Genomic DNA, 27,502 nt, shown 5'->3' on the forward strand with positions numbered 1-27,502 from the left:
GCCATGACAGGTATGAAAGTGAGGCTGTGAGGGATAGACTTACCGTGTTTCTAATGGCATCCGCTGTAAAAAGCTGAATAAAGCTCCTATTACTTACAATTTTCCACAGCTTATATTGTTGGGAGTTTTGTCAACTAAAATTTCTTGGAAAGATATTTTTCCAGTGTTTCATGAGCAGAACAAAACGAAAGCACATTAAATAACAGTACAGCCCATCGAAGAGATAAATGTCTATCCCTCACAGCCTCGCTTTCATTCTCATTAAAAAATCAAAGATGGCGCTGTCGTGAATAATGCGTATACCCCTTCCCCCACCACCCTCGCGCGAGTCAGGGCCAGCATTTGAGGAAAGAAGGTATGACCTTTTGAATTGTGTAGTTTCAAAATCTGCCGCCCGTCTTGCAAATCTCATACCCTTCCTTTAAACTTCCTCGACTTCCTACGTTGTGTCTGAAAGCCAGTAGACTGATTTATGTAAAGGACTCGGGACGTTTTTGCCGGGAAAACGTGCACTTTCGAGTGCGAGCCGGTGCGAGCACGAGCACAAATTGCAGGCTGCAGTTCACTTAACGGCCACCAGTGTCACTAATAACAAAGGCTTCTGAACAATGCATTTAGCCCCTATGTAGAAGAAAAAAGGGGAAGCTTATTTTGTTATGTTCTGTCGATTAATGCACCTGTACTGAACCCAGAATATTGCATTCAATTCATGGTTAAATGTACAGGTGAGTTGGAACTATTTTGTATGTGAATAAAATGTCACGTATGCCATGTATTTAACGTTACGTCTCACAACTGTGTGTTCAGATAGTGTTAAGAGTGTTATCTGATACACGTACTTGGCTGCTAGACAAAATACAGGACATGTGGGTATTAGGGCACGAGAGTTAGCGAGAAAGACTTCCTGCTATATTGTTCTCAAAACAAGGCAGGCAGAAGGCAGTTTGGCCCTTCAAGCTGTGGGAGATTTTACACTAAATTAACTCGTCAGTCAGCCAGAGAGGAAGACTGGGAACAGGTGTTTCCTGCGCAAACAAAGCAGGTGCATCATCATTGCGCGCGTTTACGGTCTTTCGCCATTTGTCTTTCCCCTTTCCGTTTTGTGTGTCACATGAACGTGTGTATGTGGGTTTTTTTTTTCCTTAGTAACGTTAATTTTTTTTTTTTAAACACTGATTTTGTCCCTTCTGTTTCTTGAATTTATTTCAATGGAAATGGAATAAACATGACCGGTCTTGTTAACAATATTTATTATGAGGTAGAGCGTTAAGTTAAACAGAAAAGTCACATTTGATGCATAAATATTTTTTAACATTTACATATTGTATGGTAGTTTAAAATATTCACAAGTAATAAGACTTAAAGGGATAGGTCACCCATATTTTACTCTGCTTCAAATTGTTTCCAAACCTGTATGAGTTTCTTTCTCTACTGCTGAACACAAAAGATGATATTTTGAAGAATATGGATAACCAAACATTTGTTGGAAACCCATTGACTTTCATTGTCATCGTGGGTGGAAAATACTATGGAAGTCAATGGGGCCCATTATCTTGTTTGGTTACCGACTTTCTTCAAAATTTCTTCATTCTCATTCAGGTTGGGAACAATTTTAGGGAGAGTAAATTCTAGGATTTAATTTTTTGGGTGAACAATCCATTTAAAAAGGCACCATATTAAGTACACAGCCTGAATTCATTCATTGAGAGAAAAATAAAAGCGGTTGCACTTTATTTTACAGTACGTGTCCTTACGTGAGAAAATACTGGGTAAATAAGGTAACAACATTGGTTAAGGTTAGGTTTTGGGGTAGGTTCAGGGTTTATGCCTAAGTTATTGTAAATACTGTTATAAGTACATCGTATGGAACAAAGTGGTACCAAAAAAAACCTACTTTATTTACTGTGGACACATAATCCGCACTGACATATTTTACATTTTACTCTCTTTAGCCACACTTAACGTGCGTCAATGACCGAGACCAGATTGGGTAATATTTGTCAGCTGCTGATCTGAAAACAATGTATCTCTTACAGTCTGACATGTATGACTGTCCGACATTTTAGCGACATTTAAGAAACAACTCAAGTGAGTAAAACGCGGCGATTTTCCGTCTTTTAATAGTTGGATCAGACTCGTCTTTTCCTGACTGAAGGTGCAGAGCATGTGACATGAAGAAGAGCATGAAAAACACCTGCATGTTTTACAAACAGCTCTGTAATATAATGAATATGTAGGACAAAATACAAAAATACAGAGATGCTCGCAGCAAAAGCGTGCGAATATTCATTGGTTTGAGTGGCGCTGTATAAGAAACAGACAACCGAAATATCCCTCACTATGCATTTGTCTGAGCCAAAGCCCACTCCAGGCATTTCTTAACTTCTTTTTGTATATTCCAGCTCATAATGTCTCCCTGTTTCAGCCAGGTGACCACGTCGGACACGCTGTCGGATGGTACCGCCCGTGTTTGCTGTCCTGACTTGTCCTTAAATCACCTGAGAGAGGATCCTGGGTGTCCTGCAACACATGCTGTGTTTCCTGAAGGAAGGGCGGCGTGACGGTTTCCTCCTTATGGTCCTCTTCGAGGTGTGTTACGGTGTGTTTTCGTGCGTGTCTGAGGTCTGATTCTCCGGATTGTGTGGTTAAGTGATGTTTTTGCGCAGTGTGTGTATGTTTGTCGAGATGTGGGGGTGTGTATTCCTCGTATGAGTTTGGGTGAGAGTGTTTCTGCGCAGTGGTGTTTGCCTGTGGGCACTTTCCTCGGGTGTCCTGCCCGCGGAAGCCTCTTAATTTCGGGCTCCAGTGTTCCCTCCACTGCAAAGCCATCGTGGTGCGGTCTGCGACTAGTCGCCTCTCTTCGGGGACCCAGCTCCGGCCACTTTCCTCCGAACCGATCAGGAGAAAGCTTCGGCCCATCTGAAGCGCAGGGCAGCCGCAGCTCAGATCCCGATCGGGAACCCAGAGGGCCTGAACGCCTCGCTTTACGTGCGAAGAGCCCATGCGAAAAACAGACTGCACCAATATGGAAAACTGCCACCATGGACCAGAGCGTTCCTTACCTTTTACCTGCACCTTCAGCACTGCAACAAAAATATGACAGAAAACAGGGACAAGGATGACTAAACTTGACTAAAGACTTTAATAGACTACAGGAACTGTGTGAATGGGCCCTCGTTGCACATTGTACCACAAAATTGCACTTTTTTAAAAAATTGACATGTTTTTAGAAAGGCGTGTCATGCAAAAGACACTTCAAAATACCGTCACACATTCATCTAGCACACGATTAAAGGGATAGTTCACTTTGAAATTAATTTTTGGTATGTATTAGCTTACCATAAGGGCATCCTAGATCGTGTCTGTCAGTCATATAATGGAGGTCTATGGTCACCACCTCAAAGAGCATGCACAGAGAAGTCCAAATTAAACATGATTTAATGACTCGTAAATGTAAGTACACACTGATGGCCTAAGACACGAAATGAGCGGTTTGTGTGAGAAAACGAACAGTATTTATATCGTTTTTACCTCTTGTAACCACAGCCACGTCCAAGTGATCTGAAAGCCCCAGAAGTGATCTCTCGCACGTGTACGTCACTCATTGTTTACACAGAGATTTTGGAAGTGTTACCTTTCACTGTGAAGATCTAAACAAATTTAGATATACAGGAAATTGCAATGGAAGACGACGTTGATTTTTTTTTTTTTTCACAACTATATTTACTTCCAGCGCTTTCCGGCGCTTGCACAGACCGAAGCGCCCGTGGCCTCAGAGTACTTGGACGTGACTGTGATTACAGTAGGTAAAAACAATATAAATACTGTTCGTTTTCTCACACAAACCGCTCGTTTCGTGTCTCAGGCCATCAATGTGTACTTACATTTACGAGTCATTAAATCATGTTTAATTTGGACTTCTCTGTGCATGCTCTTTGAGGTGGTGACCATAGACTTTCATTATATGACTGACACACAAGAACGCTTTGACCTAAAAATAAAAATTTAAACTACAGTGGAAACAAAGACACCTGCTTTGGATGCCCTTGAGGTAAAAACCAAAAATTAATTTCAAAGTGAACTATCCCTTTAAGTAAAAAAACTAAAGTAGTGCAGTGGAAAACCATGTTCTGTGAGAACGGTCACTAATGCATACGAGACACAAAATAGGAATTCAGATTTTAAGCTTCTCACGTTTCAGTCATTTTCAAAAGAAATCTAAATCTATACATTTTCACTTTTTTATATAGAAATAAACGTCTCAGTTGTGAATAAACGTCTCAGTTGTGATTTACACATCTCTCAGCATGTTTGCTATATTAGTGACTATATAATCAAGTGACTATTTCTTTAATGTATTCTGAGGTTTAAACAAACTTCCCTAAGGACATACCATAATCCTTGAGACAGTATGTCTCTAAATTCATTTTGACTCTTGCTTGGGAAGGTGGACAGTAAGAAAGACACTCCTCGCCTGCAGTGAGAGAAGAGAGAGAGTTAATTACACACTTTTATTTAACCCTCTGGGGTTGTTCGTTTCAGAGTCATCGTCCATGTTCGGGTCCAAATGGACCCAAAGGGCGGGATTCATATTTAAAAAAAAAAAAAAAAATCATGATTTTTTTTTTTTGTACTCATTTTTTATAATATTTTTTCTTTTCTTTTTTGGTGTTTTGAGAAAATTTCAAAAATAAAAAAAAATTATAATTAGTATTAATGCAATAATTATGACAATTTACACCCATTGAACATAATAGAAAAAATATTTAAAAAAATATATTTTATTTTATTTTTATTAAAGTTGTATTTCATTTTAGAGTCAAGCCTAGGCCTCATAAAAGCAATTTTTGAAATGAGATGGATGCCATCTGGTGGACAAACTGAGCATTTTAAAAATGCAAAACACATGTATAATCTGAATTTTTGGTGTGTTTGTGTGTGTGTTTCTGGATGTGTCTGTTTTGCACTCTTGGTGTTTTATAGATTTACCCCTTCACTGTTGTGTGCTTTTTTTCAAGATCGTGGCTGATTTGTAGATTGTACGCACAAAAAACTCAGTATTTTCACATTTTTGCCAATTTCCCATTCATTTTCCATGCGGGTCCATTTCGACCGAACACCCCAAGTGTGACTATTTCTTTTACAACCACTTAGACTATTCACATCCTGTCCCCATTTTTTTGGGGTGTTCAAATACCAAATACCAACAAAGTCACCAAATTACCAAAGTCACCAAAGTCACCGGACTATTCCGAGGAAGCTGTGATTTTAAATTTTTTTTTAATTTAAATTCTTCGGGTCCATTTGGGCCGAACAACCCCAGAGGGTTAAACTATGTTTTTTTTTTTTATTAGTGAAAGCAATAATAGACCATAAAACATACAATGAAAAGGTGAAATCTCACTTATGATTTTAAAACTGGCACATTTTGGACAAAACTAGACCACCAGTATCAATCTCTCCAAGAAGGGAACGTGAAATGCTGCTCTATATCTCTATTCAAGAATTTAATATAGCTCAGCGGTCCAGGAGTAAAAGGCCGCTCTGGAGTCTCCTGAGAGCTCGAGTTGGCCTGTCTACTCAGTGTAGATCATAGTAATGTGTGTGAAATCAATCAGCACTGCACTTTCTTAGATATTAGCAGCAGCTGCGGCAGGTATATATTACCATAATCATGGCAGACCTTACAATATTCTGTTGCTGTCAATGGTAAAACACGTTTTATTCAGAAAGAGGGGGTTTTACTGTCTGCTGGTCAGCGGGCCAGATTTCCAGATATACAGTAATGGCACTGGAAAATACTTCACTCAGTCGACTTGAGAGTCATATGACAGACCCTTGTTTGAACAGCAGGAGATCTTTTTGCGGTTTCAGAAAATTGTGACCGGTAGAGCCAGTTCCTGGTATTTTTTAATGTAGGCTTGTTTCCGCCACTGAATTAAAAAAAAAGGGGGTGATTCTGATCTTCCTTTGTGTATAGAAAACATGCATTAACACTTAGAATAAGAGATGATGCTATTAGACTTATTTCTATACATTCAGATTTATTTGTATTTAAAATAAAATAGGAAAGCCATTAATTATTAAATGGACTGCATTTATATGGCGCTTTCACAGACCCAATGGCCACCAGAGCGCTTTACAAACATTTTGCTTCACATTCACCTAATCACACACTCATTCATACACAGGCGGCGTAAATATTCTATATTATTGGGTTTATATTATGATTATGATCATTATTGGTATACTATATATATGATCTATATACTGTATTACCTCTATATACTGTTTAACCTATATTATCACTTGTAATATTTCAAATTTGGTGCATTACTTATCTCATAGGGACTTGAATGATTCCAATTGTGCATCTTGTTAAGGAGACATCCTGTACACTATTGCTTTTCTGAGTGATCTAATGCATCTCATGATTACAATTTTTAATGGAGCCAGATAGCTACAGTAGCTGACACTAAAGGAATGAATAGCAGTGCTAAACTACATGCAGCTTGTGCACATGAACGTGAACAGAATTGCTTCAGCACAATGCTAATCCACTAGGGGGCAGTAAATCACAATTAATATGCTCTATTATAATGCAGTAAACTTGATGCACCTTGTCATTTGTTATTGTTTGGCAATATTGTATGCATCATGAAAATAAAGTACTTTAAATTTAAAAAAAAAAAAAACTTTAAAAAATGACAGTTCACAGTTGTGATAAATTAAGTGCGTCTGACCAGAAAGCTCAAAATAAAATGATTGTGTGTTTGCACATACGTATATGAACACTCAATATATTTAAAAACAAAAAAACAAAACAAATTAATTGCGCATTTTTCTGTAATCGTGATTAATCGCACTTTACATTTTTAGTTTTTTATATATTTTATATTGTACGAATTTTTAAATCACACAATCTCCAAATAATGTAGAAACAATATAAAGATCATACCAACCATGGTTTAATGGCAATGTTTTTATGAATGAAAGCCATCACTGATATCAATAATGATACTAATGTTTCTATTAAATAGATTTTTTATATCACTTTAAGCCATTAATTATAGCGATTCAACATTATAATATGATGGTCATGACGCAGCGCCTGAAAATAGTGCCCGGGTTCCAACGTGACCATGTCTAAGTTTGTGTCGTCATCGCGCCTGCTGCACTCATGGTACGACAGTGAAGTTTCCTGATTATTACGCAGGAATGAGAGTATAGTTCCCAGCCATATCAGCCTAGAAAATCGCAACTTTACATTTTCCGTCTGTCTTAGTGCACGAAGTAACTATAGAAGAGTCAAGTTTTAAATAGGAAAAATATCGAAACACTTTGGTAATTTTTTTGGTAAAAATGCTAATGGTCTTGTGCACTTCAATGATGTATGCTAAGCTATGCTAAAGTGGTACTGCCAGAACCGGAGATCGGCTGAATGGATTCAAAAAAGGTAAAAGTCAACAGTTTAACTCTGGGGGAGTTGTAAAATGAGCCTATTTCCAAAAAAAGTGGAGTATTCCTTTTAAAGTAAAAAAATGTATTGCATGCAGGCCTATATAGGTGCAGGTAAAATGAAAAACAATGTCTTACCAATGCTGTACTGAGGCTGGTAAACTGGGGTGGGCGGCGCAACCTCCTGAATACCTGAACGAACAACAGACGGGGAAGAGGCTCTCATTAAATTACAGCAAGCAGTGACAAGTTTATTTGTGTGTCTTTCATTTTGTCCTTCCTCTTTTTCACACCTCCGCTGTGGGTGACCGGCTCTAATCCCTACGGTGGCTCATTAGGGCATACTTGCCATTTGTGAGAGTGTGAGGGAGAAAGGGGACGTGTGTGCTGTGACTGCAGTTCGCCCTGTTGTCTTTTAGTGCGCGTGGAATGCTTGTGTTAAAAAACAAGCGTACGTTTGTCACAGTGAGTGAGCCCAGACAATTTTGTGCATGTGTGTGGTCTTAAAGGTCAATAGGGCCACCTATCTGGACGCCCTCTGCCACACACGCATACATACGGCCCGTGATAGGTCTGGAGCGCTGGGTCAACCATATATTACCCATGAGTTCTGTACTTCTGCCCATATCTCTGACACAACTGGGGCACTGACACCTTATCCTCCTCCTCCAACCCCCCAAACTCCCTCAGCAATAACTCATATCAAGCGTCAAACGCGTGATGCTTCAGATGCTTCACTTATTTGAGCGTTTTAGTCGCTTCAATGGGGGTACGAGCTGGCATTGTGTTGCGAAAGCAGACCTGAACAAATCCATTTGCTTTAACCTAAAACCATATTCTGGACTAATAGTTTTGATTTATTATTTGATCTGAGCGGTACAAGACTTGGCTACTTTTCCTAAGTTTGCCTCCTGAACACACACACTTTTTTTTTGACTCAATTCTACACTGTTAAGTGTGTGTAAAAAAAACCTCCTTAATCTTGTATTTGGGTCAAAAATGGGCACCCATAGAAATGAATGGGAAAAATAAAATAAAATAAGCCAAAATAAGACACCAGGTGACAGCAAAGTCACTTCATCTTTAGGTTTTAGCTGTAAGAACTTATTGGAATGATATTTTAATATAGTTTAAAAAAATGAAACATAAAAATAAGCATAATTTACATAGAAAATATGGTACTTTTTGAAGTAAATAAATTCAAAAATACCCCCAAAATAAAAAAATATGATATGATATAAATATGATATAAATTTATAATAAATAAAAATTAGGATCACACCTGAGTCCTCTGTGCCCACATTTGCCCACAATTACAGGATTAAGGGCTACACAGAATGTACTAAATAGATAGAGTTTAACGTGAGACTTCCTGGTCACTGTTATCCAAAATAAAACCCCCACAAATCCTCAAGTGCTAATAATATCTAATGTCTGGGTCACTTTCCGTGTGATAAACGACGGCTGCGTTTCCTGCTCCGGGTCCGTCGGTGCTGGTTATGTTTTTAGCCGCGGCTCGCCTTTGGTGCTTGAAAGACGGGAGCTCACGTTATAAATATCCATGTTGAGACCTTCCATGTAGAACAACAAACAAGCTCTTCTATCACTGAGCCGTAACCCGTGAAGAATTATGCGTCTGTCATGCTGGGAGGGAAACGGGTTTGGTTGTGCAGCGCGACAGGTGTTGTTAGCAAAGACCATGTTAGCTCGCACCGTTACGTGAACTCCGAGAAATAAAAATGCAGCAATACACATTGGATTATCACTTACTAAGACTAAGAGTAAAGGATAACGTTACCCAGACATCCTGAAAGATGATTGCAATGTTGAAGAAAGCCAAGCGACACAACCTGAGAAATTTCAGGACTTTGTATGGAACTAGTTATTCACAGGAATGAGGGGAAGGTGTTAGAGTTTCAGAGAGCGGCTTCCACTAAATCCTGCATAAACAAACAGTAGTTTGCAGAGTGACAATGATACCGACTTTGGAGTTTAAATAAGTTAAGCAGGTTAATTGGGTCAAGAGCAGTCGGGTGAAAAATAGCAACAACTAAAAAAAATCATGATGCCATATTGAATTTAATATGGATGAAACGGGGCTTTTGAGGGATGGATGGCACACACTGCGTTAAGGTCCTCCTAGATCATTTTTACTACTTAACTTTTTGTCTACTGAAACCGACTGAAACCTGGCCACCCTGCCTGTATGCAGTGTCACATGATCCTTTAGAAATCATTCTAATGTGCCAATTTGGTAAATGTAAAAATGCTACATGGTAAACAGATGTGTGGTAATAGGTTTGTGGAAACCATGCTACTTTTTATCATGACTCTTTGTGTTTTTAATTCTCTGTAACTTTTTTTTTACTCCATTTTTCCTTTTTTTAATGCAAGCACTTTGGCCAGCCAAGGTTGTTTTTAAATGTGCATTATAAATAAATTGTATTGAATTTTAAGTAAAAGACGATTGGGGTCGTATAGACCCCATGACCCAATTGAGGGCTACACTATGTTATGCGACTAAAATGTCATTTTTTCCTCTCACGATCAGTCATCTCAAAAATCATGGCAACGGACCTTGGTAGGTTAAAATATTCACAGCCACCGCACTAGACTTGATTAAGAGATGTAAGCATAGGTGTGTTATCCAAGCATTAATGGCAAGGAAATACTCCTATACTGTGACCGGCACATGTGAAGTGTTTTCTCACTTATTTCTGCTCTGAAGTCTTGATTGTGGCATTTCTTTGAGGTTTAGAAGTCAGTATTCCTGTAATTGGTCTTTTATTAATTTAATACGCTAATGTTCTTGTCAGTCCCCTCACAGATTCCTGCAGTTAAGCTTATGTGCATGTCTATTCCAATGAAGGATATTGATAACAAGCTTACAATACATATAGGCCCCTGTGGCACGGCCTAAGCAACAATGTTTGTTTCGGCTGTGATGGTTAATTTTTGTAAAAAAGTTATTAATTATTCTTCAGTCGAAAATAAATTAAGGTTTTTGATGAAAACATTCCAGGATTTTTCTCCATATAATGGACTTCAATGGGAACCAAACGGTTCAATGTCTAAAAGACAGTTTCAGTGCAGCTTCAAATGTCTTTAAACGACACCAGGCGATGGATAAGGGTCTTATCAAGCGCAACGATCGCTCATTTAAAAAATAAATAAAAAAGTTTAAGTTTTATAAGCACAAATGCTCGCCTTGCTCTGTTCTGTGATGCGCGTTCGTGACTCTCCTGTTCGAACTCGTTCATCAAAATGAACGAATCTTTTTTCGAGTAATTTCGTTCGTTGAATGAATCATTATTATAGATTATATAAAGACCCTTATTTATCGTCTGGTGTCGTTTAAAGCCCTTTGAAACTGTCTTTTGGACCTTAAACCGTTTGGACCCCATTGAAGTCCATTATATGGAGAAAATCCTGGAATGTTTTCATCAAAAACCTTAATTTATTTTCGACTGAAGAAAGAAAGACGTGGACGTCTTGGATGACATGGGGGTCAGTAAATTATCAGCAAAAGTTTTTTTTTTTAAAGTGAACTACTCCTTTAAGATACATCATTACAAAACACCGCAATCGTTATGACCAGCAACTTTAGTTATTATTCTACAATCGAAATGAGCAGTGCAAGGTGTGATACTTACGGATACATGGGCGGAGGGGGGAGTGGCCTTGCTTGTACCCGGGAGCACATCGGTTACACCTCTGTCCTGTGACTCCTTCTCTACACAAACACTGTCCCGTGGACTGGTTACACCAACGGCCCACTGTACCCAGGGGATGGCACTGGCATGCTGAGAGAGACGAGAAGAAAAGGAAAGGATTTTTAAAGAGATAGTTCACCTAAAAATGCCTGTCATCAAGTTGTTCCAAACCTGTTTACATTTCTGTCTTCTGCTAAACACAAAAAAAGAAATTTTGAAGAATATGGGTCATTGGCACCCATTGACCTCCATAGTATCTATTCCTCCCTATGGAAGTCAATGGGGTTCATCAACTGTTTGGTTACCCATATTCTTCAAAATATCTTCATTTGTGTTCATCAGAAGGTATTTATACACGTTTTGACAACTTTTTTGAGTTTGAAGTTTCATTTTTGGGTGAACTATCCCTTTAAAAGAACTGAAAGTGTAATATAGCGAGAAGACGACTAGAGCAGAGCAGGAATAAATGTGTTAGGAAGAGAATAATCGTAAAACTAACGGTATTAGTGTTGACTAAACATATGAAGGGAAAAGACGAGTAATACTACACAGAACAAGGCATCTGTGTTTTGTGTCTTCATTGACCCCTGAGCAACGTTTTCCCCATAAAACATATTTGTGATGGCTAGGAGACCATTGAGAGGAAAGATCTGCTTCTCTGCTTCTGCTCAACCCCTTTTCATCCAAACAAAGCTCCGAACGTCCTACAAACATTTATATATGCTTATGGTCTATGGTCTGTTTTAACATTAACACGTTTTAAATCTTTCAGTTCCCAAATTTTTAAAGATAATTCTACCACTCAATTCAAATATTTAGGTGTTAGCAGAGGCTTTATGGTATTTCCAGGACATCATTTAGAGTTTGTATACATTTTACAAAGTCGCGCACTAAATTACAAGTACACATTGATGTATGATATGTATGCACAAGCATGCAGAGTATATTGGGACATTGACTAAAAAGCACGGTGAGCGTGCCATAGACATGAGAGCAGTCAAAGGGCAAGTGTCAGTGCAAATTCCTTCACTCATAGTGTAGCCATAACATAGACACAGACTATGCTGCCTTTCACAATTCACACACCTCAGACCCCACAGATGGCAAAGCCAAAAGAAAACATGTTTTTTTTTTTCACTTGTGGAACTGTAAAGGCAATTGCACACTGAGTCCGAAATTTTCAAATGCGTTTTTTTGTATTCGTGATTTGGTGGCTCTGAATTTTCAAAACACCATTCAAACGCAGCAAATCGAACTTGATTCGTTTTTTTTTTTTTTTAATGACGGAGACAAATGTTTCGGTGGCAGTGTGCAAGCGTGATTGACATAACGTGAGGTCGTATTTATTTTTTAACGTGTGTAAATTTCGGACGCGAATTTCAGACTCGTACTCCTTTTCAGACCTTAAAGGAGTAGTTCACTTTTAAAAAAAACTTTTGCTGATAATTTACTCACGCCCATGTCATCCAAGATGTCCATGTCTCTCTTTCTTCAGTTAAAAAGCAATTAAGGTTTTTGATGAAAACATTCCAGGATTTTCTCCATATAATGGACTTCAATGGGTTAAACCAAAACCAAACGGTTCAAGGTCCAAATGAGAGTTTCAGTGCAGCTTCAAAGGGCTTTAAATAACAAAGTTTAAGTTTTATTAGCACAAATGGTCGCCTTGCTCTGTTCTGTGATGCACGTTCGTGACTCTCCTGTTTGAACTCGTTCGTCAAAATGAACAAATCTTTTTTTGAGTAATTTCGTTCATTGAATCAACCAAATGACTCAAAAAGATTCGTTCAAGAGTTTCCAAATGAAACTCTCATTTGGACCTTGAACCGTTTGGTTCCCATTGAAGTCCATTATATGGAGAAAATCCTGGAATATTTTCATCAAAAACCTTAATTTCTTTTTCGACTGAAGAAAGAAAGACATGGATATCTTGGATGACATGGGGGTGAGTAAATTATCAGCAAAAGTTGTTTTTTTTTAAGTGAACTACTCCTTTAAGATTGATTCACTCACTGACATACCAACTTAAACATGATTTTCACACAAAACACTCAGACAAATCAATTGTGTTACTGACGTTGGCAGGCCTTGCGGTGGCTGAGAGGTTTGGTGTGGTCACGCATGTATCCGTTCTGGCACAACTGGCAGTGGCGTCCCGTTGTGTGATGCCGGCACTTCAAGCACATGCCTCCACTGACTCGACCAGACTGCTGATACAAGGCCATACTGAACCTACACTTACTAGAGTGACCATTACATTCACATGCTAGAAGGGAAAGAAACAGAATAAAGATGAGGGCAGGTTGAGGATTGAATAATAGCTTGTAAAATCAACAATATATGCATTTAGATCGTCGTATCTTTCCTTTTTCTTAATGCTTACAAATTATTATTTTTTTAACTTAAAGGGTTAGTTCACCCAAAAATGAAAATTCTGTCAGTATTTACTCACCCTCATGTTGTTCCAACCCCGTAAGACCTTCGTTCATCTTCGGAACACAAATTAAGATATTTAAGATATTAAGATCGCTCCTGCATACAGTCCATAGGCTTCTTGAGGTACTGGCTCTTGCTGTCCCCGAAAAGTCATTAAAGACATCGTTAAAATAGTCCAAGTGACTACAGGGGCTCAATCTTAAGTTTATCAAACGACGAGAACACTTTTGTGCGCAAAAAAACAACAAAAATAACGACTTTATTTCAACTATTCACTTCCTTCTCCATGGGCCTGTAAGTCAGTTAACGTAGTGTGATTGCGTAGAGCTACGTCACACGTAGGCTCACTATTGGCCGACGCTGGTCATGTGTGTGTGATGCGTGTGACGTACAATAACAGAAGCTTACGCTATTAAACTAGTGACCTGACTCGCGCAGAGAGAGAAATAAATGAATAGTTGAAATAAAGTCGTTATTTTTGTTGTTTTTTTGCGCACAAAAGTGTTCTCGTCGTTTGATAAACTTAAGATTGAGCCCCTGTAGTCACTTGGACTATTTTAACGATGTCTTTAATGACTTTTCGAGGACAGCAAGAGCCAGTCCCTCAAGAAGCCTATGGACTGTATGCAGGAGCGATCTTAATATCTTAAATATCTTAATTTGTGTTCCGAAGATGAACGAAGGTCTTACGGGGTTGGAACAACATGAGGGTGAGTAAATACCGACAGAATTTTCATTTTTGGGTGAACTAACCCTTTAAATCTTCCAGTGCAGCAAGACAAAATATACTCCTATTAAAGATTCTCGCACACCAAGTCCTATAATAGGCTGCATCCGAAATCGCATCAATAGGTACTTATTTTGAATAAGTACTGCAAGTACTAAAAAAAGTACGAATGTAATTCAGACGTACTACCAAAGCCACTTGAAGGCAAGCCTGCAACCTTAGGCGATATAAATCGTAACACTTGTCACCTGCTAACGCTGCGTTAAGAGACCAGACCGTTTTTTTTGAATGGATGTCAATGGAGGAGAGGCTTTGCTAGAAAATCACTCCGAAACATTCAAATCTGAGTTTGCTCTGCCGCAGACCCTGCAGTTATGGTACAGTACTGGTATGAAACAGCTTTTCAACCACAAAATTTTGTTATTTCTGTGTTGTCAAATATTCATATTATCACTCAAGTACCGGGATCAAATGTATAGTCCGAATATAAACACTGATGTCTACGGTAGCGATCAAAACAGAGCAAATCACCTTTTGAAAGTGACTTGGTGCTTCAAATAGCTACATATGTATCATAATAATAATTATTATGTATCATAATAATAATGATTGTATCGATTAAATCACTTGTCTGGTATGAGAAGTGACTGTTTAAAAATGTATTTGTCATTGAATCATTCATTCGAGAGATTCGTTCAAAAAATGAATCAAGTTGAAACATTAATGAGTGAGTCACTGAATCATTCACTCAACTTTTTTAAAATACTTCATTCAGTTTGAACATTTAAAGTAGACTGCACTTTCATTCACTTTAAACATTTGACTGCAGCAATTAGCATTTTGTCAGAACCTCTAGTAAATGACATGTTATTTTGTTTACTTATCTAACAAAAAAATTGTGATTCTCTGTTTAACCAGAATCGCGCATTTCTCCTGTGAATTTGGACGTACGATACGACACTAGTCACATGCTGTTTTTAGCCTGCTATATAGTAGGGAAGTATGCGATTTAGAATTGCAGCCTTAATATGTGGCACTGCTAATTACCCAGCATGCATTGCGACTGGAGTGAAATCAGAGTGAGGTCTATTTACTCACCAGCATTGTAAAATATAGATGAATGTCATCAATCTAATCATCCAAAGTAAAATAAAAGTTGCTGGATGTCATAAAATTTGATGAAGTATAGCTAATCATGTAAATTAATCTAAGGATATTTAAAAAATTAAAGTTTTTTTTTTCAGTGAATTTTAAATGATCTTAATTCAGATGTTATTGTGTAAAAAATAATATGCCATACATCATAGGAACCAGTTAATTATTCTAAATCGTATATGTTTATAAATGGACATTTCAGCACAGACAGACCACACACAGGCTTAAACTCACGGACGCACGGGTGTGGTTGGCTGGGTGTGGCCCGTTGCCATGGGCGATCATAAAAAAATGGCTCACATACGTCACAGTCCGGCCCAGATGTGTGATGCTCACATTGACACACGGCACGCCCCTGGTTGTCACGGCGACAGCGAGAGGCGTGGCCATTGCACTTGCACCTGCCTCCCACCTGCAGGTCGGAAAGGGCGAAAGGGGTTTTCGGTGGGGCGTAAAGAGAAGACGGGACGAGGTGCTGCGTGACTTTTTTTCTCGATTTAGAACGGGACTTCCCTCTCCCTCCGTTGTTTCTCCTTCTCCTCAACTCTCGCCCTTTGGAGCCCTGCTGCGGGATATTTAGGGACCAATCACACGTCCCGTCCTGGCATGGCTTGAAACCGTCCTTCTTACGGCCCCTTCCCACTCTATCTTCCTTTTGTGTGACATTGTGACCACTTTGGACGATGCTTTTATTCCTAATTCCTTGCGTCGAAGTCTGTTTTTCTCGACTATTTCCCCAAATTTCGGTTGTCTTAACGCCAGCGTTTTTCTCGCCAAACCTCAGAACTTTATCTCCACCTGCTCTCCATCTAAACGCACCTCCCACTTCATTAAGTTTCTCTTCCCCTTTTTTCATTTTGTCGTTCGACGATTGATGAAACACTATCTTTATGTCGGTTGCAGTCACCCAGTCTTGGAGCCCTGGGCTATAGTCAAAATCCGGCGAGGAAGGGCGTCCGTCTAAAGTCGAGAAGGCCAGCATGACATTTCCACGATGCTTCTGCAACGGTCTGGGATCCGAACACAGCGGCTCCGTCTCCTGGTGCTTCGTCAGAGCGATAGACTGCGCGGGACGGCCGAAAGCGCCCATGCAATCGCTTGAATAAAACTGTAGAGGGCGCCAGCTCCGGCCGAAGTCCATCGACTTCAAGATGGAGATGGAATAGGCCTCCATCGACTCCACCTGTTGACAAAACTGAAGACTAATGTAAGTGACTTCAAAACGTCTTCCCAGGGGAACCGTCAAAGTCCAATCCCCACCAGCCGAGCCTTCGTCGGCCATCCAGCACGTTAGATTGTGGGGGTTATGAAGGTCTGTTAAAGCGCTGATGTTCGTCTTGGGTCCTTGCTGGAGGTCCTCCATCGTCACGGGCATCCCGTAGGCCGTGTTGATGAACTCAGACAGGCAGTGGCGCGGACGCCCGTCCAGGTGGTGGCAGGGGTCATGAGGAGAGGTCCAGCTGAGAGGAGATTGAGAGAGTAGAGGAGAAAGATGGGAGAGAGGGAAGAGGGTGAAGAGGAAAAGGAGTGTCTGGAAAGGAGGGGAGTGATATCTGGTCATGATGTCATCAAGCCTGTAACAGTAAAAAGAAAGATGAAGACATTTATAAGGGGTCAGGACACGGATGGATTTACATGACATTTGAGTGAAGCGATATGGATTTTTGAAAACATCCCAGCTTACGACACTCATTCTAGCTTCTATTCGACCGTTTTACACACATAATCCAGCCAATCAGAGACTTTTGTCAGCATGAGGCCTCCCTTTATCTGGCCTGTGTCAATGCGTCTTAACTTAGCGCTTTTCAATATATATCCGTCTTGACATTTTCAACCCTGTAAAGAAGGAACAGAGGCAATCGAGTGTATAAAGATATAGAGAGATTGCAAGAGATGACATAGAGCATGTGGAGCAGCTGCTTCAACCGCTCTCTCATTTATCATATTTATGGCTTTCCTCTCTTTTAATCTAAACCTGCCCAATGCAGATGGGGAAATAACAGTGGAGATGGGAAGAAGCAGGGTAGAAGCAACTAAAGTATTATTTTTTGACCTGAAAACCACTTCCGAATCAATGGTTTTCTACAAAGAAAAGGCAACCTGATCCTGTTTTTCTTTATTTTCAGATCTTTATTTTCAGTACAATGAACTCGCTTCAAAATTTGTTCCTTTGTTCACAAATGAAATTCAATAAAACTATAACTTGGTTTTTCTTTTCATTTCTGGCATCTTTTTCCAGATTATTTGGCCATGTTTCTTGCAGACAGGGCCAGCACATCTCACAAAAAGAAAAGTTTTAAGCGTGGACTGATTTTACACCACTTCCTTTTTAGCCAATGTCATTCAAAAGTTTGGGCAGACCTACACATCGTGGTCTTTGAGGGGCTGTTTGCACGCCTTTTTTTTTCAACTAAAACTGGAAAAACTTTTAATGCATTCTGGCTGCCCAGTTACAACACACCAGGGCCAGAAAACAAACTTTCGAAAAGGACTTTCAAAGTGCAAGTTTTTGAAAACGATACCATTTAAACCAAAATTAGTCAAAGCGTTGACATCATGCGTTTTACATGTTCAGTCCACTGGCATGCGCTAAGTAGCTTAGAAATCTAAACGCATCCTAACGGCAGCAAAAATTATTTTGCGGCCAGTGTGGTCTAGCAACTCTTCGTTGGCTTTCGAGCTGGAAAAACCCAACTCTGGTCAGGCCAATCACATCATGTTATAGCAACCCGGTCTCATCCCAAGACGTCATATAACTGACGTTTTGGGACGTCTTTTGACCATACGTCAATATTCGCCTTTTTAGGGCCCCCTTAAACGTCGGTAGATGAGGTTATGGGATCCTAACTCTACCCCAGACCTAAACCTAACCCGTCACCTAACTGACGTTAAAGGTAAAGCGTCAGTTGTATGACGGCCCGGGATCGCCATCTACCGACGTTTAAGGGGGCCCTAAAAAGGCGGATATTGACGTATGGTCAAAATACGTCCCAAAACGTCAGTTATATGACTTTTTGGGATGAGACTGTGTTAGTTATAGAGTAGGTGGGCGGGCTTAACGTAATGAAGGCAGAGATGTGATTTCCCTGCTACTTGAAAACAAAGAAGATGCTGCTGGCGAACAGCGGTCTTTCGAATCGGCTTTGGCCGCGACTCTGGATGACTTGCTTGGAGTTAAGAAAACGTCATTCTTAAAAAAGGAAGATGTGTTCGGAGTTTTGACGACCGGATGCGGCAAAAGTTTAATATAAGTTTAATATAATAAGCTCTGCTGGTAGGAGACGCATTATTTGACGCCAAATTGTAATATTGCCATCTACTGGCCAGACATGCGAATACAGCGCTTTCGTTTGAGAAGTTTGTCGTTTTCGCAGACCGATGAGAATGGGAAACGTTGTTGAGTGTACGCGAAACTTTTCAAAAACGTGAAGGAAAATTTTTTCAGTTTTTAAGGAAATTTTTTAAGGAAATAACAAACCCTTAGATAGAGAGAAACTTTAAAACAGGTGTGTTGAAACTATGGCTGAGTAGTGCATGTAGGAAAATGTTTTTGATAAAAGATGGAAAATTATAATGATAACATACAAAATCCTCTGGTACATTGGTCCTTAAATAGATTGAAATTGTTAGGAAACACGAAAAAATGTAATTGACACAATCACAATCCAAAATGTAGGAATGAAATATTGGCAAAAAAGAATGTATTATTATTATTTTGGATAAATTTTGACAAAATAAAACTCCATGATCAAAGTTCCTCAGGAAATGCATGTTTGTCTTTATGGACACATGATGTAAACTGCGGTCGAAACCACATACAACATATAAGAGGAATGCATAGATTATGCTTTTTATTGAAAACAGATTTCATAAATCACAGTTTGACCCCCTTCATGCACCCTAGTGTTAATACTCCGCTTTAGGGTTCCCATCAATTCCAGGACTCAACATTTGATCGTCACCCCAGTCTGTAATCCTGAACCCCGACTATAAATCCCAAATAATTAACTCGAGGCAAGACGGCTAAAGAAATTCATTCTCGCTCCATGTGTGGGACAGAGAGAAAGATTACGAGAGGATGGCAGAGAAAGTGAGAAGGACAGAGGAACGAGGAGATCTGTGCTAAGATTAGAAGATAAAATAGAGTGGCAGATTTATTGAACGAATGTGAAAAATGCGTGTTCGACTTCCTTTGGCAAGACGGCGTGTAAGCCTGTACCCGCCTGGCCCTCGGTAATGAATCTCTGTCGTCTTGGCCCGATGATGGAGTCTGTTTATTTATCTGACGAGAATCTACACCAGAACTCTCGCCTGCAGACATGAGAAACAATGCGCTCACTTATCCTTAGACAGAGTGATGTACAGCCCTGACAACTTGTGGCTTTAAAAACAGGCAGGCAGATGGGTTGCATTTGAGAGCTAACACCCTTCGCTTCCAATGAAACGCACTGTAAAATTCGGTCTGCGCCTCGTATGATCCGTTGTTAACTGTTGGAAGTGTGTGTCTTATGAACACTGTTCCCTCAGCTATTCTCACCTGCCTTCAAAGTTCTGAAAATATTCCTAAGTGCTGATGATTGATGACGTCCTAACAAGCGTTTGACATTGACAGCGAAGTCAGCAGGGATGCATAAACGTCCCGGTAGGAGAGGGGAGCACTGAGAGGAGCCACTGGCTCAATTAGCTCATAGACTGAAATATGAGGACCCCCTGAGGGACATGAAGGTCAAAGAACGCGCACTAAGAGGGAAAACCACACACTTTCTTATCAATCGTTCATTGGGGTTTCAATGCGTTTTTACGGAGGCGTATTGCATTCACTTGAAGAAAAAAAATCTACTCTGTTTTTCTGAATTAACGAGTTAATTTTTCATGAGAAAAAAAATTTGCTCTGTTTTTCTGAATTAATGAGTTAATTTTTCATGAGAAAATTTTTTTTTGCTCTGTTTTTCTGAATTAACGAGTTAATTTTTCATGAGAAAAAAAATTTTTGGTCTGTTTTTCTGAATTAATGAGTAAATTTTTCATGAGAAAAAAAGTTTTTGCTCTGTTTTTCTGAATTAATGAGTTAATTTTTCATGAGAAAAAAAGTTTTTGCTCTGTTTTTCTGAATTAATGAGTTAATTTTTCATGAGAAAAAAAAGTTTTTGCTCTGTTTTTCTGAATTAATGAGTTAATTTTTCATGAGAAAAAAAGTTTTTGCTCTGTTTTTCTGAATTAATGAGTTAATTTTTCATGAGAAAAAAGTTTTAGCTCTGTTTTTCTGAATTAATGAGTTAATTTTTCATGAGAAAAAAATTGCTCTGTTTTTCTGAATTAATGAGTTAATTTTTCATGAGAAAAAAAGTTTTTGCTCTGTTTTTCTGAATTAATGAGTTAATTTTTCATGAGAAAAAAAGTTTTTGCTCTGTTTTTCTGAATTAATGAGTTAATTTTTTATGAGAAAATTTAGTTTAGCTGTTTTTCTGAATTAACTCATTAATTCAGAAAAACAGAGCAAAAAAAAAATTCCATTAAAAATTAACTCATTAATTCAGAAAAACAGAGCAAAAATTTAATTCAGAAAAACAGAGCAAAAAAAATGTTTCTCATGAAAAATTAACTCGTTAATTCAGAAAAACAGAGCAAAAAAAATTTTTTCTCATGAAAAATTAACTAAATTTTTCATGAGAAAAAAATTTTGCTCTGTTTTTCTGAATTAATGAGTTAATTTTTCATGAGAAAATTTAGTTTTGCTGTTTTTCTGAATTAACTCATTAATTCAGAAAAACAGAGCAAAAAAAAATTCCATTAAAAATTAACTCATTAATTCAGAAACACAGAGCAAAAAAAAATTTCTCATGAAAAATTAACTCGTTAATTCAGAAAAACAGAGCAAAAAAAATTTTTCTCATGAAAAATTAACTCATTAATTCAGAAAAACAGAGCAAAAAAAAATTCCATTAAAAATTAACTCATTAATTCAGAAAAACAGAGCAAAATTTTTTTCTCATGAAAAATTAACTCGTTAATTCAGAAAAACAGAGCAAAAAAAAATTTTCTCATGAAAAATTAACTCATTAATTCAGAAAAACAGAGCAAAAAAAATTTTTCTCATGAAAAATTAACTCGTTAATTCAGAAAAACAGAGCAAAATTTTTTTTTCTCATGAAAAATTAACTCATTAATTCAGAAAAACAGAGCAAAATTTTTTTTCTCATGAAAAATTAACTCGTTAATTCAGAAAAACAGAGTAGATTTTTTTTCTTCAAGTGAATGCAATACGCCTCCGTACGTTTTAATACTTACATGAGATAATACGTTTTTTTTGCTCTGGAGAATCGAGGTTAATGAGTGTCCAGCTGCGGGACGGTCCACCGTGGCACATTCCCAGGGTCATTCCTCACATGTTGAGACGTGCCCCAGGGGAAAACTGAGAACACTGTGAAAACCCCTTCCGCATTAATTGATGGCCTGATTAATTGAATCTCCGGTTTCAGAGAGGCGGTGAAGTATCTGAGGGCGATGCGTAAGACTGTAAGTTGGGAAAGTGATGAGGGTGTGGAGATATTCACGGCTGTCGGGTCTCAAGGAAGGGAGGGTTTGATACACTCCCAGCATGATTTGTGTTATGTCCCTGACTTCGTGGCACCTCTAATTAAACATAGCTCATTACACATAGCTTGATGGATTGAAGCTTAACCAATGTGTTTATTGAGCTCCTTTCTAGAGGGCAAATTCAACCTTGTGCAGTTTCTAGGCTTCAGACTACGTCAGCACGTACTGTATGTATTACCCTGGATACAGTTTCCACAATTTACCATAAATTCACACCCAGCGTATGTAGTGTGAGAGCTGCTAAGTGTCCTTTCCTGTTCGCTTTGAAAACGATCGGGGGCGCTTCTTCATAAGTTATCACAAAGTCAAAAAGAAACGATCGGATCAGCTTCGTTTGTGCTCGTGCCAACAAGACGAGGCCCAAGTGTTGACTGAGAGCCTTAGATTTGGGGATTGGTAACAAATTTGCTCGCCAAGAATATATTTCATCAAGCTAATGTAAAATTTGCTCACAAGCACAAAAATAATTGGACTGAAAAATGATTGTTTACTCTGAATTTACTGGACTTTTAACCACGTTTGAGCAGAAAGAATAAACAATGACATTCACAATAAATTTAAGTTACCCTAAACCCGTATTCTGAACAAATGTGGGCAAAATAGTTTTGATTTATTTTTTTAAAATACTTCCCTTGATCTGAGCGGTACAAGACTTGGCTACTTTTTCTTAAGTTTGCCTCCTGAACACACAATTTTATTTACTCAATTCTACAATGTTAAGTGGGTGAAAAAAACCCTCCTTAATCTTGTATTTGGGTCAAAAATGGGCACCCATAGAAATGAATGGGAAAAATAAAATAAAATAGGCCAAAATAAGACACCAGGTGACAGCAAAGTCACTTCATCTTTAGGTTTTAGCTCTAAGAACTTATTGGAATGATATTTTAATGTAGTTAAAAAACTTTTAAAAAAAATAAACATAAAAATAAGGATTATTTACATAGAAAATATGCTACTTTTTGAAGTAAATAAATTCAAAAATACCCCCAAAATAAAAGAAAACACCAAAAATGGATGGCCAAAACTTTATCGAAGACAGTGATATAACATTTATAATAAATAAAAATTAGGATCACACCTGAGTCCTCTGTGCCCACATTTGTCCACAATTACAGGATTATACGGTTTGAGGGCTACAATGAACTTATCCGTATACTTTGAGTGTTTTCTCAACATTTTGTCCACTTAAATTTGTAGGCTAAAGGAAATTTACTTAATCCTAAAATGAACGGATTAAGTACATTTTCCTTTAGCCTAATAATGTAAGTGGACAAAATGTTGAGAAAACACTGACTGACCAATGGTGTGAGTTGGGGGTAAGGTCAGGCTATATGTTTAATGGATGTCTGATTGAAAAGGGCTAGGAAATTTCTACATTGAAATAACAATTTCACAATCCAAAAGGATTATACATAGAAATTTCTTATGCACTGAAAGTGCTTTTCAATCAGCCATCGATTAAACATATAACCACACCCCCTGCTCACGCCATTGGTCGAGTCACTGTTGTCGTCAAAACAAATGGAGTGATTTTCATATCCAAACAGTGTTTATAATTTTCAAGAAAACGCGAATGGCTTACTTAGTTGTCTCTGCATCTTGAGGTGAGATTTTACCATTTTATATTACATAAAATTATATAAAAACAACATTTACATTGTTTTAACTTCAGATTCAGTTTAATGTAATTTAAGTTGAAATGACTTGCATCCAAGTTGATTGCACTTAAATTTAAGGCAGTTACTTTAACACGTCTATGGTGTTCTTTACAAGTTCGAATTAAGTTAGCTAGAAGAATACATGACTGATAATGTTGGGACAAAAACAAGAATTGTAATTTAGCCTCAAACAAATACATAAAATCGCCATATTTGCAATAAAAGCCAATGATTTAGAATGAAAGTCTACTTTTTTTCTCCCCGAAATTTGATTTTGCATACATTTGGCAGGACTCTGATCTATTCTTAGGAGAGCTGGATACCTGTCAGTTCCCACACACGCAGGACTGCTCTTAAATTCATCTTAACCCTTGGGTATGATGTCGGACAGATGAGAAAGATTTGGCCTGCTTAACACATTTGAACGTTCTTCCTCGTGGACGACAGCCAGCCAAGGTTGTACTGGATCCTTGACAACTGACAAGCGATCCCAGAGATAAGCCTATATACGCGTGGGATCCATGTCCTTGAAATGGACTGATTTAAAGTTGTGTGATTTATTACTGTCCATCGTTAATTAATCAATCACTGTCTGTCTGTTCGTTTTTCCCAGAAGAATAGCAACAACAAGAACACAATGCACATTCTCTTGCTCTTCCAAATACCTGACAGAGTTGTAAGAGGGAGAGACAAGCTTGCTTTCTCTCATGCCACACACGTTTTATGGGGACTTTCCATAGACATACTGTTTAAACTATATATTCTATCCCCTTAACTACCTTTTTTACAAACATATAAACAATATAAGTTGTTTTCCTCATGCGGACCAAAAAAATGCCCCCACAAGGACCAGGATTTTGGATATTACTATCTTTGCGGGGACATTTTGTGCCCATAATGTAGTTACCAGGCCACACACACACCTGTTTAGCAATGTAGCAGCTGTCAGTAACACCTCTAGCTTCCGGTTATTTTCAAATGACCCTCTTATAATTAAAGATGTACAAAGTATAAGATTAGCTTTCGGTTTTCCATGGTGAATATCAAACTCAGCACAAGTATAATCCTACACAGCTCATGGGAACCTGATGCACAACCAAACCAAAGCAGGTTACAGGGGGGAAAACACCCCGAGGAAAAAGAAGTGCTTTGTGAAGTCTTTTTCAAGCAGCCAAGCCATATGTAACCTTTTGTGCTTTGAAGTTTACATAAGAATATTCATAGTGCGCTTATGTCAACTTTAACATATGCTTAATAGGTCCGAGCAAGGATACCTCATGTTTGAATGGGAAAACACATGCAGTAGGGCTACAGCGGCACAGGGAGAGAAAGAAGAAAAAAAAGAGACCGATCACTCTCTTTCTCTCTCTCTATCCCACGCTATGTGCCCTGGCAGTGAAATCATGAAATCTCCCTGCAGGTTTCGTCTCAATGTTGAAAAACAGATGCACAAGAAATCGCCGTCCGTGATTCCACTCTTCAGTTATGCCAAGCACAACATACCATGATGAACCTAGGGCGGAACAATTAGCAAAGGGGGTTTCACCCCATTTATCCTTAATTAAACGTTCAAAATAAAGGTTAACCTTGTGTTTTTGAAGATGCATCACCCTGTCAAGTTATGCTGAATTCAAATTCAGATCATCCTATTAAAAATTAAAAAAATGGCCTATTGAGATATCCTCCCAGTATACTGTATATATCTGTGTTTGAATTGCGCAATGAGATTTAAATCACAGGGGATGTGAACTAAGGCGAACCCTATAATGATCATTTAATGAAAAATTCTGTTTTATGGATCTATAATTACAACCATTCGTGTTTATCAGCTGACCCGACATATGTCACAGAATAACGAGGCACGAAATGCGCCCGCAGAACAGGGAACGGAAATTGCATTTTTACTCTAATATAGCTAACGGTTTCGCAGCTGGCCACCTACATGGCCTTAAGCTGTTGTTATTATTATTAATTATTTATTTTACGTCGTTGCAGTCAAAGATCTAACTGATTGTGTCCCATATGGAAATTAGCGGCTATTTAATAATTAATAACATTTCTAAATTAGTTTGCATCGTTACATTTGATAATTATGCACCTTAATAAGACATAAAACACCATTATTTGTGGGGCTCTGTCGTCTTTAAAATGCCAGAATTTAACGTTTTGTTACTTGAACATGCGCGCGCGATTCTGGAAAATACAACAGCCAATCTACCCTGTAGCCTGATATATAGGCTATATATTTTTTTATATAATTAAACAACGGTTATAATAAAAAACAAAATTATTCTTAACATGCAAGAGAATGTGAAAGAATAGGCTATATTCCTTGACTTAGCCTAACCTAAATACTGTTTCAGGATTGTTTGACAAGATTAGCGGTGTGTGCGTAGACGAATGGGCTCATTATCCTTAAATTACGCGTAGCCTTCCGGCAATTTTGTACAATTCACAGATCATCCAACCCATCCGCAACTGACAGCTACAGGTTCCTGAGTCCTGACTATCACAATCAATCTCGTAGATTCATAGGCCTGTGTTTAACATCGGTTTAAAAGTAAGCCTTGAGTCATGATATAGGCCTAGCGCTTAAAATAAAAAAGTTATTGGAAGGTTTAGGCTATAGAATGAAGACCCGATAAACAATATTTACCAATAGACTAGCTATAGGCCTAATACAGAAATAAAATGTTTATTTATTTACAAATGGTTGCTTTGTTATGCTAAATATTAAAGTAGACCGGAGCATTTTATTTAGGCTATGTAAAACTGTTTATTTAGGCTATATAGTTACCTTTTTATTCATTTATTCTATTTTTACAGGACAACAACAATTTGCTATAGCCTATGGAATACGGATAAGCCTTGTGAAAAAGAATAAGTTAAGCAACATGCAAAATCTTTTTTTTAAATTTTTTTTTTTATTAGCCCTATTTGACGGGGAAAATGGATACAAATAATATAAAATGACGTGTAAAATAAATTATATGTCTGAACACTGTGATATAGCCTAAAACTAAATCCCTGCTTGATGTTATGCCCCTAAGCAATCTAAAATACATTTTGATTAGAAAAATCCAACGAAAAAATCGCTTTATCATTTTTTTTCTTTTTCCCAAAGAACAAAATTAACTTTAGCACTATCCCCGCTTAAGACTAATCAACAGCTCAGTGTGTTAGTCTAAATTTAAATCTCTTGTCAGCAGTCCCGAACAAGCCAGTTTTAATTTAGCTACAGAAGCGGAGACTGAAAAGGTGCACATGCACGAGCAAAACTGAGTTTACCTACCATGTGCGTGTCAATGCGCGTTACCGGTGTATCCGAGTCCTGGCTGATCAATAAGAGCACGACAAGTGGACAGATCTTCTCGGAGAGCAGCGCGTTCAGTCAGCAAGGTTACGTATCACCCTGACGTCAACCGTTCACACACACACACACACACACGCGCGCGGAACGCCATGCATTTAGGCTATATATGCACACTTTCTTGGTTTTCCTACTCTTCAGCTGAGTAAATATCACCTATAAGGCAATTTTGGTTCTGCGCCGTGATCTTGAACTTGCACCCTTGCGGGCGTCAATTCAAAGTTCAATGCGCAATTGAAACACCACTTTGGGTAACCCCTGCAGGAACGAGGCGCTCCCTCTCTGGAGAGGATCTAAAGCTGACACATGTGGAAATAGTGAGGCAAGGGGAGAGAGTGAAAAAAGAACAACTGAATTGAAAGGGAAACAAAAGAAACTCTCCCAGAAC

At 38.4% G+C, this 27,502-nt stretch overlaps 2 protein-coding genes across 3 annotated transcripts in view; one reads left to right on the forward strand and one right to left on the reverse strand.

Moving 5' to 3' along the window:
* Positions 1 to 1,235: 1,235 nt before the first annotated feature.
* Positions 1,236 to 27,169, reverse strand: ntn5 (netrin 5). Its single transcript, XM_039659518.2, has 7 exons — positions 27,037 to 27,169; positions 15,724 to 17,063; positions 13,249 to 13,437; positions 11,112 to 11,261; positions 7,597 to 7,650; positions 4,394 to 4,474; positions 1,236 to 3,083 (listed from the first exon to the last, which is right to left on the reverse strand). The coding sequence occupies exons 2-7, from the start codon at positions 17,048 to 17,050 to the stop codon at positions 2,422 to 2,424; spliced, it is 2,463 nt and encodes an 820-aa protein (XP_039515452.2). The 5' UTR covers positions 17,051 to 17,063; positions 27,037 to 27,169; the 3' UTR covers positions 1,236 to 2,421.
* LOC120469675 (calpain-5) overlaps positions 2,455 to 27,502 on the forward strand; it is a 56,113-nt gene continuing 31,065 nt past the window's right edge. Inside the window, exon 1 of one of the 2 annotated variants that reach the window (XM_039658804.2) lies at positions 2,455 to 2,589. Coding sequence is in view for 1 of the 2 variants with exons in the window: in XM_089130688.1 (XP_088986814.1) it covers positions 7,404 to 7,456 (53 nt within the window). In the remaining variant the exon portion in view is untranslated. Of the gene's footprint in view, positions 2,590 to 7,223; positions 7,457 to 27,502 lie in introns of those variants that run through there. The other variant, XM_089130688.1, reaches the window with a different exon arrangement.

The sequence above is a fragment of the Pimephales promelas genome, chromosome 1 (genome assembly GCF_988280905.1).
Source record: "Pimephales promelas chromosome 1, fPimPro1.hap1.1, whole genome shotgun sequence".
In the NCBI taxonomy this organism is placed as follows: domain Eukaryota; kingdom Metazoa; phylum Chordata; class Actinopteri; order Cypriniformes; family Leuciscidae; genus Pimephales; species Pimephales promelas.